General features: G+C 50.1%; 1 protein-coding gene across 1 annotated transcript; it reads left to right on the forward strand.

Moving 5' to 3' along the window:
- Positions 1 to 8555: 8555 nt before the first annotated feature.
- LOC116176959 (cystinosin homolog) lies at positions 8556 to 10749 on the forward strand. Its single transcript, XM_031495810.1, has 8 exons — positions 8556 to 8671; positions 8723 to 8813; positions 8860 to 9036; positions 9640 to 9780; positions 9830 to 9929; positions 9972 to 10262; positions 10315 to 10432; positions 10487 to 10749. Exons 1-8 carry the CDS (start codon positions 8632 to 8634, stop codon positions 10612 to 10614), a joined length of 1086 nt encoding a protein of 361 aa, XP_031351670.1. The 5' UTR covers positions 8556 to 8631; the 3' UTR covers positions 10615 to 10749.
- Positions 10750 to 11612: the final 863 nt, after the last annotated feature.

Below are 11612 nucleotides of genomic sequence, written 5' to 3' on the forward strand. Positions count from 1 at the left end.
TTTTTTTTTTTTTTTTTTTGTATAGAAGTGGAAATCTTTGATAGACACCAAGCGCCTTAGGTTCTATCGGCGCAAGGTAGTGCAGGATTCTCCTCCCCAAGGGGAGGCCTACCCGCTAAAACCACTCCTCGGCCACGTTTCCTAGCTGGGCAGGAACGCACTAGGTGTGCTCACTTCTGCCCAGCGGGCCTCATCTTCTCCATTGCCTCACTCCCTCACTTCGACAACTCCCCTCTTCTGTCTTTCGCGCTCATCCCTCTCCTTCTGAGAGAACAACTCCCCTAGCGCACTCACCACCTCTCTCCACGCCTCTCTCGTACCCGTCACACTCTCTATCAGCGTGGAAGGCGACAGTCGTCTCCCCCCCGCCACCGCGAAGACCCTGCTCCTCTGAATCTCCCACCTCTCACAATGAAAGAGCGTGTGCTCCGCCGTGTCCACTTCTTCGCAGTACATGCACCGGCTGGACCGCCACTTCCCGATACGGTGCAGGTAATCCCCGAAGCATCCGTGTCCGCTGAGTGCCTGCGTCACATAGTACGTTGTGTACGTGTGTGCACAATCAACCCAGCGGCCTACCTCGGGTATCAGCCGCCTCGTCCAGGAAGCCCTCCTCTCGTCGGCCCAGCCCTCCTGCCACCTTCCCATCGTCACTGCCCTCTCCTGCCCCCTCTCCCCGACACTACGAAACACACACTCCCTCTCCCGAGCCAGGAGATCCAGAGGGATCATCTTCGCGATGACGCATGCAGCTGGTCCCGACACGGTGCGATACGCCGAGGCCACCGCGATACAGCACGTTCTCTGGAGAGAAAGAACCATATCGCGGTATTTACCTATCCTCATCGCCTCGCACCATATCGGGGCCCCGTACATCAGGCTCGACGCCACCCCCCCCGCCAACACCCTCCTCTTCGCGTGTGACGGGCCCCCCACATTGCGCATCAGGTGCCCCACGGCTGTCATCGTCCTCCCTGCCTTCCGAACCGCCTCCCTCACGTGTTCCCCCATCAGGAGGCCCCTGTCCAGCACCACCCCTAAATATTTAGTCTCCCTTACCGGAATAACATCCTCCTCCCCAACCCTAACCCGTAACCTAGTGGATGGTCGGTGCCGACCTAGCATGACGGCCGTGGTTTTCGCCACGGCCATCTCAAGCCGGCTCCGGTCCATCCACTCTCCCACGATCCTGGCGCCCTCCGCACCTCGCTGATTAACTTCCTCTTCGGTCCTCCCCTCCACCCAAAGCGCCAAGTCATCCGCAAAGCACACGGGTAAAACCCCGAGCGGAAAGGGGAGACGCAGGACGCCATCGTACAGGATGTTCCACAGTAGCGGTCCCAGCACGGAGCCCTGTGGAACCCCACCGAAAACGCGCCACACCTCCCCCCTTGCCACCTCCACCTTCCTCTCCCTCAAGTAATCCCGGACCACCCTGACTACGTCCCCCCTCACCCCTCTCTCCCTCAACCTCTCCATAATCAGGTCCCATCGAGCCATATTAAAGGCATTTTTGACGTCGAAGCAGAGGAGGACCCCCCACTTCGACGCCCCTACCCTTCCTATCCTCCGAGCCCGGTCCACGATGTCCCTTATCGCGTGTACCGTGGAAAACCCTCTCCTAAACCCGTATTGGCGGTCGTGTAGCCCCCCGCTTGCCTCGACATCGGCCGACAGCCTGGCGCCTATGAGTCGCTCGTAGAGCTTCCCATAGACGTCCAGTAGGCATATCGGTCGATATTTTGGCTCGCCCGCTGGGTCGGCCCTGGACTTCTCTGCCAGCACCAGTCTCGCCACCTTCCATGGCTTTGGGAATACCCCCCGCCTCCACAGTTGCTCATACATTCCCAGCAGGGCTGCCGGAGCTTCCTCCACGGCTATTTTCACGAGCCGCGGCTCTATCCCGTCCGGACCCGGCGCTTTCCCGGGTTTAATCCCCCCGGCCGCTCGCCTCAGTTCGTCCTCTGTCAGCTGTTCCACCGGCTCGTCTCGGCTCGTCAGTATGTCGTCATCGTCCCTCCCCTCCCAGACGAACAGTTCCTTAAAGAGACGTATCCGACTCTCCAGGGACAGATCCATTCTAGGATAGGGAGTTTTGAGGTTCCCCATGACTATCCGGAACGCCTGCCCATATGGGTCGCGTTCCAGGTCATCGCAGAGGCCTCTCCATTTGCCTGCCTTAGCTCTCCCAATCTCCCGTCTGTACTGCCTGGTCGCTTCGTCGCATCTCGTTCGGCTGTCGGTCGTGTCTGTCCCCCTGGCCCTGTCTCTCAAGTATGCACGCCTCGCCGCCTGCGCCCGGGTTCGGAGTACGCCTAGCTCCTCGCTCCACCAATAGGCAGAGCTCGGATTCGCCAGTCGTCTCGCCGCCCTTCGGGCAGCCGCCTTCGTCGCGGCGACACACTCTTCGGGGGCCAGAAGGCCTCGTCCCGCCAGTCGTCTCTTTACTTCCGTCCTGTATCTTGTCAAGTCCACGGTCGTCGTCGTCGGGTTAGAGGCTTTACCCCCTCTCCCGACTATGTCCGTCACTATCAGTCGGTGGTCGCTGAGAGTTACCTCGTCAGCTTCCACCCGCCCCCCCGTCGTCCCGGTCAGTCTATCCGACACAAATGTCAAGTCCACGAAGGACTGGCCGTTGTGCCGGACGCACGTCGCGTGTCTACCGTCGTTTAGTACCGTCAATCCGTTCTGGGCCGCCCAGTTTGCAACTGTGCGGCCTCTCTCATCCGTCGTCGTCCCACCCCACGTCACGTTCTTAGCGTTGAAGTCCCCCGCCACTACAGCGGGGCACCTCGCAGCCTTCAGCGCGTCCGTGAGGTCGTCAAGGTCCCTGTTTGTGTCCTCCTCCGATACGTTCGGGCTGATGTACACGCTGATGAGACACATCTCCTCCGTCTCTACCAGCGCATAGCACCCTCCCTCGCCATACCGGAGGACCCGTTGCGTCGTCCCGATCCTAACAACCGCGGCCGTGCGTCGCCCGTTAGGGTACACGTGCCGCTTTCCCGCGCACTGCCGCTTGTTGGGCTCAGAGAGGCAGATAAAATCTGCCTCCGTCGCCTTCGCTCTCGCGTAGGCGACGTCCATCGCCCTTGAGCTGCAGTTCGCGTTCAGCTGCAGAATCCGGAGCGTCCTGTCCCTCCTTCCCGTCATCATGTCCATGGTGCGTCTATCCGTCTCGTCCGGTCTAGTTTGAGGTTCCTTCCCTATCCACTCCCTTCCATCGTGCCGCCCGGTCTTTTATCTTTCCCAGATCGTTCTTGCCCCCCACCGTCCCTTACTCCGTAGCGGCACCCTTTCCTGGCACCACCTCCACTCTCGCAATACGCACTCCCCTCGCAGTCTTAAAGATCCTCAGCGTTCTCGGGGCCGCCTCCGGACATGCCTTCAAGATCTTCGCCGTGACCTCCTCCTCGGTTGTCACCTCATCGATTCCCTCGATATCCACCATCATTCTCTCCTGGAGGAGCCTCACTTCCTTCCCCCCCATAACCTTGTCTACAATTTCCTTTATAGGACCCGCCTTTCCCGCCCCCGCCTCCATCTCAATGAGGAGATCCCCCCCCCTGGTTTCCCTCACCCGTCTCACGTTTGGGGCGTCTAGCTCTCTGACGCTGCGAAGACACTCGGAGTAGCTAGCGTCTTTACCTACTCTAACCAAAATGGCCTCCGGTCTCGGCACCCTAGCGGTCTCTTCCCCTACCACCGGCACCGTCACCACCACCTCCATTCGCCCCATCAATACGTATCTCGCCGCCTTTCTCACCACCTCGAGGTCTCGCCTATCCGCAAGGATTAGTTGGATCCTCTTCCTCCCCATCCCTTCCAGCACTCTCCCTACCTCCTCCATACCATCGTATAATGCTCTCATCCCTTCCTCCTCCTTCCCCCTAAAAACGATTTTCCCCACCACTTCCCTACTCACGGTGCCCCTCTTGGGGAATTTGAGGCTTTTCGTCACATATATAAACTCTCCCCCTTCGCTCGGGCCCTCCTCCTCCCTCATGCCGTCAAGCTCTCTGTAGATCCCCCTCAGCTCCCTCGCGGTGTGCCCCTCCATCCTCGCATCATCCCCGACCACCGCCGCCGTGTCCCACTCTCTTCCCCACGACCTGGGATGCGCATCCGACACCTTCACCCCCTTGAGCGTGTCCTCACTCCACCTCATCTTAATCGCCCGCATAAAACCCTCTTTCGTCCTATCGTTCTCCTCCAGCAACTCGTCCACGTCTCGTTCCCTTTCTAACCTCCTCACTCTCTCCTCTAACATCCGGCACTTTGTCTCCCACTCACCGCACTTGTCGTTGCCACACCCGTTGTTTCCCCCTTCTTCTTCTCTTTGTTTGATCCTCTCCTCCAGCGCCTTACACTTCTCCTCCCAGTCGTCACACCTCTTTTGTGTCCGGTCTAGACTTCCCTTTAAGTTCCTGATCAGTACTGCCTCCTCTTCCCTCGAGGGGTCTGCGCTATCCCTCTTCCCCTCCCTTTCCTTCTCGTACTTCTCCCTCAACTCCCTATACCTTCTCCTTTCCTGCTCGATTGTTTCAGTCTGACTTTTCGTTGTTTGCTCAAGTACCTTTATTCTTGCTTCTAGTTGCTCGTATCTCCCTTGTAGGGAGTCCATGTACCCTTGCACCTCTGTTGTTGTACTCCTCTTCTTGTCTTGCTTCTTCCCTTCGTCACCATTTCCCTCCAGCGTTCTCGCATTCTTATTCCCCTTCCTGCTACTTTCCTCTTTCCTCAACTTGATGACTTTCCTTGTATTTCTGTCCATCCCTTTGATCATATCCTTAATTGCTTTGTTGACATTCTTACCCTCCTTTGAATTAGTAAAATCTACCGCCCTTTCAATCAGTCTTCTCAGTTCCTCTATAGCCTTGTCGGTCTCTTGAGTTTGTTCCTCTTCCTTCAATGGGCTGCCCTCCGCCTTTCTCTTTTGCGAGGTCCCCTCTTGAGGACCCTCTCCTTCCCTCCCCTTCATTGGCGGGGTCCTCGCCAGCGAATCTCTTCTGACAAAACTGCCATCCTTGTTTACTTGCTGCTGCGCAATCCTCTCCAGCAGTGCACTCTCGCCATCCTCCGCGAACGTTTCCTCCATCACTACTCCCCTCTCCTCCTCGCTCCTTCTCCTCTCCTCTTCTCCCGCATGACTGGCCTCCCCGTATCCTTGGGCCTGCCTGTCCACGTCTGGGACAGGGTGGGGTTCCCGGCTAACCGGACCCACCCGGGGAACAATATCGATTGGATTTAACATCATGCCTTCTGCCTTTTTCCGCTACGGCCAGCGTCCTTATCCATAACCGAGTCGTCGTCGTATTTCCGTCCGTGAAGAAGAAGAATATGGAATATGAAAAGGTCCCCTAGTCCTCGTCAAGCTGATAAGGTCGGGGCCTGAAGTAAACAAGAGTTGGGGCAAGGGAGCTCCGATAGTAAAGTATAAAGATAGGGTGGCCGCTTAAGACAAGTTGAAGCAAAGCGTACCACCAGCAAAGGGCACCGCAGGGTTGCCAGACCCTGTCCTGCAAGTCGCAGGACCCCACGTGAGCCAATCGCTACTGGTCTTCCATCCAGTCATGCGTCCCCTCGGCTTGGTCTCCGCCTTGGGATTTGGGATTTTTATTGAAGTTTTCTCTTCTTAGTGCTGGTTTTTAGGCCTACACCCCCCGTACTCCCTAGAAAGTACATGGTTTTACGCCTGGGTCACACCGGAGTGTGGGCCCAAGCGGCACCGTTTTACCGTCCGTTCAATGCCCTAAGCCACGACACGACAGCCGAGCTGGACGTGAGCCAATCTCTACTGGTCTTCCATCCAGTCACGCATCCCTTCGGCTTGGTCTCCACCTTGGGATTTGGGATTTTTATGGATGTTTACTCATCTCGGACCGGCCTTAGCCAGTCCCCCCGTGATACCGAAGTATCACGTGGTATAACGTTGCCAGTTTGCCGAAGCAAAACCGACAGCGGCGCCGTTAGTTCCCATGCAATGCTCTTTGCCACGACACGACAGCCGAGCAGGGAGGTTTGGTCCGCGGCGCCATATTTGAGGTGCTACCAGACGTTGTGTCAAGAACACGAGCACCCTCCTATTCTGGCGCTAACCTACCATCTCGAGGTGGTCATTTGGTAGGTATCTCTCCCTCGCCAGTGGGAGAGACGCTCCCGGTAGGAACCACCCCCCGGTGGACTGGTCCGCGGCGCCTTATTTGAGTGCTTCCAGCGGCTGTTTTAAAAGCCGCGAGCCCCTATTCGACGCTGGCCCTGCATCCCGTACGGTCACTTGCATGGCCTTCCCCCTATCCGCCACCTGGGGACGCGCCTGGTTGGGAATCCACCCGCCAGGGCTAACCTAACCTAACCTAACCTAACCTAACCTAACCTAACCTAACCTAACCTAACCTAACCTAACCTAACCTAACCTAACTCTATACCTAACTAACCTAACCTAACCTAACCTAACCTAACCTAACCTAACCTAACCTAACCTAACCTAACCGCCACAACCGTCAGGTCGTCCGCGAAACCGAACACTTCGACCCCTTCTTCGTGGTGAATTCGGAGTACGCCATCGTACATTATAAGCCAGAGCAGTGGCCCAAGATCGGACCCCTGCGGCACCCCCGCGCTATCTTTGAACCTCCACTTTACCCCCGACGGCTTATCCACCTCCACTTGTCTGTCGGTGAGGTAACTCCTGGGCCAGCGGAGACTCCGAGTTCGGCCATCGCCTCTAGGATAGAGCTCCTCCGAGCTGTGTTGAAGACGTTTTTAACGTCGAGGGATGCTACGATGCACACTCGCCTCGTCCTCCACGTTCCTGCGTTGGCTGACTGTACCCTCTCGGCTATCTGGCGCACCGCCTCGGTTGTTGATCGCCCCTTCCTAAATCCGTGCTGCCTGTCGGAGAGTTTCCCGTCCACCTCCGCGCTAAGCCTGCTCTTTAGCACCTTTTCGGCTAGTTTCCCGGCGAAATCGAGCAGGCAGATAGGCCTATAACCTAACCTGACCTAACCGTTTTTTTTCGATAGGACGCGCCGTTTACGAAAAATTAATTTTTTTTTTTTTTTTCGAAATTCTAACCCAAGCCGTAAAATTCTTATTTATATATGACCCCGAATGTTTTAAGTGCCGTCGAGGACTCTTTCGACGAGATCTATCGATCGACGTTTGGTAATCGAAAATCGGTTCGCAAATAAAAAGGTTTTTTTTTTCGTTTTCTCTTGGTCCCCTCTTTGACGAGACCCGAAAAAATTTTAGGTCTTCGATTTTTTTCAAAATTTTATCGATCGTTACTCTTGCCGCGGACGTCATAAATATGCGATCCGTTCCTCTCCGGCCCGAACGGCCTTCGAGAAAAAAATTGTCGAAGTTTTTGACAAAAGTTGCTCGTTTTTGAACTGTAATTCCGTTGTTATCTATGGACCGATTGTAAAACCGTAAGCTGCGCCGTGTGGCCCCGTGATTCCCCAATCGAACGGTGATGAATTGTGCCCGATCCGTTATCGGGTTCCGAAGTTATTCGGGAATGGATGCCCGGTGACGTTTCGGGCCCTGGCCGCCTAACCGTTTCGAATCTCGAATGACCCAAAGGGTCCGTAGACGCCCCCCGAATGTGGCTTTCGTATTCCACCCTAAAATTGATCATCTATTAACTCGCTAGTGTTAACCTAACGCATCCTGAACAAATTTGGGTGTTTTTTTCGACTTTTGATCGACTTTGAACTGTAATTCTGACGTTATTTATAGACCGATTGAAAAACCGTAAACTGTGCCGTGTGGCCCCGTTATTCACCTATCGAACGGCGGCCGAACGAGTGGGATCCGTTATCGGATTCCGATGTTATTTTGGAATACGTGACGAAACACGTTTAGGGCCCTGGCGGCCGAACTGTTTCGAATCTTGATCTCCCCCGTGGGTCCGAAGGTGCACCTCGAAAGGGGTTTTTCGCGCCACTGCACTATTGAATAATCCTATTTGCTATTACTCAAAAAAATCCCACAACACGAATCGCGTTCTGATAATTTTTTGTTTCGGATTTGTACCAAAAGTTGGTATTACTTCACTCCATATTATATGTACATGCAGATCCCCAATCCGTTTTTCGATAGGGCGCGCCGTTTTCGAAAAATTATTTTTTTTTGTTTTTTTCGAAGTCCTAACCCAAGCCGTTATTTATACACATATGACCCGGAATGTTTTAAACCGTTGTCGCGGACCGTTTCGACGAGTTCTATCGATTGACGTTTGGTTCGTAAAAAAAGTAGATTTTTTCATTTTCGCTTGGTTTGGTTTCAGTTTTCACGTGCCGCAGCGATTTTAACGTTTATCCTCAGTTCTTTTAGATTTTCACCTGTAGAATACGAATCGCCCAGAAAATTGTAAATCATACTCTTCTAGCAAAAATTACAAGGATTTTCAACATTTTGATCCGAAAGAGCGTATCGTGTCCGAGATCGTACGGTGTCTCTAACTCTGTTGTAACCATAACAAAGCCAGCGATAATTCGTTCATTTGACCTGTGGTTCGTGGGTCACTTTTAATCGATATTAGCTAATCCCCTTGTTTTCCGTGGAAAGTTTGCGTGTTGATTAATGTTCAATTGCACTCCCTGCAGCCGATTATTCTGAAACGCTATGCGGACGTTCCTCCTTCTTTTGGCAGCCACTTTTATAAGTAGGTAGCGATCTATTTGGTCGAAGAAGATTTCTAACGTGTGTGTTTTAGATGCCGAAAATTCTTCAACGTCCATTGCGTTTGTAGAACGACAAATCAATTTGGAAATAAACGAAACCAAAAAACTAAGTGTAACGGTAACGTAAGTGGATGACCTGTTCGAACAGAGGAGTGACAACAGTTTTTAGTAATTTGAACAATTCTGGAGTTTTGCTATCATTTGATGTTCTGCAAGAGGATCTAGTATACGTTTACCCTCGCAAAATACTCTTGGAAGCCGGAAACAAAACCTACCATTTTACTATTGAAGGTATTTCGCCCGGGCATTCCGATATTTTGGCAATAACAAATGATAGTAGCATAACGTAGGTATAACTTATACATATTTTTTTCAACATTTTTGTACATTATTACTGAGACAAATTGCGAATTATTATAGTATCGAGCACGATAACCTTTCTGAACATTAACACAACACTGTTAAGTAAGTACTGAAATTGTACTTTTGTCCTTTTGAAGCGATCCGTTCGCAATAATTAGATTCTAATTTCGTTGAAAAAGTACAAATTTATATTAAAGAATTTACCTGTTCAGCCGATCAACAGTGCCGCAGTGATGTCCCAATACATGTTTAAGGCCGTTTCACATTATCGGTCACGTCACGGTCAGAACACGGTCCGGACCGCTCACGGTGCTGTCAATTATTATTGTAGCGTGTATTTATTATGAACATGTTCTGACCGTAACCTAGCCCATAATGTGACTCGAAACTAAAGATTACGCGCTATAATAATTTGCCGCACCCTGATCGGACCGTGATAATAAAGGACTTTATTTACATTAAGTGAAGGGGGAAAGTTCAGTTTGAAATTATACCTATTCTAAGCTGTTCTCATCTGACCGTGACGTAACAGATAATGTGAATCGGTTTTAAATGTATAAAATGTGATGAATGTTTCACTTTTTAGTATCCCGCAAGAACACTTTTCCGTCAACGTATACAAAAAAAAGATCCTCGACATCGTATCTCAAATAATCGGCTGGATTTTTATCATTTCGTGGGGCAGTTCGTTCTATCCTCAACTGTACTCCAATTACGAGAGGAAATGGTTCGTACTCAAAACGCATTCTTCCTTAATATGAAATTCCATTTTCCAGTGTGATAGGCTTAAACTTCGACTATCTGGCCCTCAACATCGTCGGTTACATTTCATTTGCTGCTTTCATTTTAAATTTATATTTCAATCTTGAAATTCAGGTACGTATAGATGGAAAAGTTAACGTTGCAAGGCATTTTTAGGACGAATACTATGAACGCTATCCGAGAGGGCAGATTCCTGTTAAGCTGAACGATGTTGTTTATATTTTGCATGGGACGCTGGCCATCTTTGTGACGATCGGCCAGTGCTGTGTGTTCGAGAGGGGCCATCAGAAAGTATCCACCACTGCAAAGAGCTTAGTAACGCTCATTGTTTCTTTTTACATCACATGCGTCGCGTTGGAAAGGTTAAAATTTCTGAAATGGTTGGATTTCTTATATTACTGCTCATATGTAAAATTGGCGATTACGTTACTCAAATACATTCCACAGGTTCCACGGATAACCTCTCAACATCCAATCGTCTAATCCGTTTTCATTTTAGGCATACATGAACTACAAACGGAAAAGTACTAGTGGATGGAGCATTGCACTTGTTTTTCTTGATTTGAATGGTGGATTATTTAGCATACTGCAAATGATGCTGGATTGTTACAATTACGGTTTGTGTATTGGAATTCGGAAGCAAAATTGTGCTGATAATATTATTGTTTCAGACGACTGGGTTTCAATTTTTGGAAATCCAACAAAATTCGGATTAGGAATCTTAAATGCCTTGTTCCACTCTTTCTTTATCATTCAACATTTTGTTTTTTATAAGGATTCTGCCTATACGATGATATAATTCAAATGTCCCTACTAATCAGAGCAAATGCAATAACAGCAACAGAAAACGATATTTTGTTTTACTTTATCTATATCACAAGTATAATTATTGTAGACATTTTCCAATTGTAATAGAATTAAGTTTTCCGATTTAGCATCGTGCATAATTTTAATAAGTCATACAATGCGAATAAAAACCTAATTCGGAGTAGCCGGCAGAATGCTCGAAACGGATCTAAGGAAATTGCCATCTCTGCCACAGATGAAAAATTCACCTCAACTCAGGTTCGACACCCGACCTCCGGTTTTGTAGCCCAACATACTATTGATGGCCACAATAGTAATGTATATGTTACGTACGAAGCCCGTTTTTGTACCGTTCGCGTACTGTACAGTAATATTTGTACCAATCGCAAAGTGTACAGGCTACTTTGTACGAAGTTCGATTCACCGGACTTGGTAGCACGAGATTTGTACTATTCGCGTTCTGTACAATATAATTACTCAGACTCAGAAGTGACACCCACTTCACTACTAACAGCAGAAATGTCAAAGAAAACAGCTGTGCTATCAGCTGGCCAATGAGAAGTCAGCTCTCTTTGTACCGAGTTGTTGGTTTTAATCTTTCATTCAACTTCGTACAGCAGTTTTTGTTCAAAGTACGAATATAACATTTTCATGGAAAGCACTGTACAAGTGACGGAAGAGGTGTTGCTAGCCGCCGCCGCTGTTTTCCTGTAATTCTCGGTTAGTCACATGTTTTCGTGCTTTAATAACAAAAAACAATGGAATCACAAAGTGTGTGCGTCTTCAAAGAAAAGTTTGAAAGAAAATTAAGCGAGCAGATTTTTAAGGAGAATTCAGTGTCAATTACAAGTGTAGATAATTATGCACAGCTAATAAACGAAGTGATGGAAGCAAAAGCTAAACAAAAGAAAACGTCGCTGGACCATAGACGATTAAAACGATATGATATTTTGACGGTAGGAACAGCAACAAAATTAATAATGCCTCTAA

Source organism: Photinus pyralis, unplaced genomic scaffold (genome assembly GCF_008802855.1).
Source record: "Photinus pyralis isolate 1611_PpyrPB1 unplaced genomic scaffold, Ppyr1.3 Ppyr1.4_LG7, whole genome shotgun sequence".
In the NCBI taxonomy this organism is placed as follows: Eukaryota; Metazoa; Arthropoda; class Insecta; order Coleoptera; family Lampyridae; genus Photinus; species Photinus pyralis.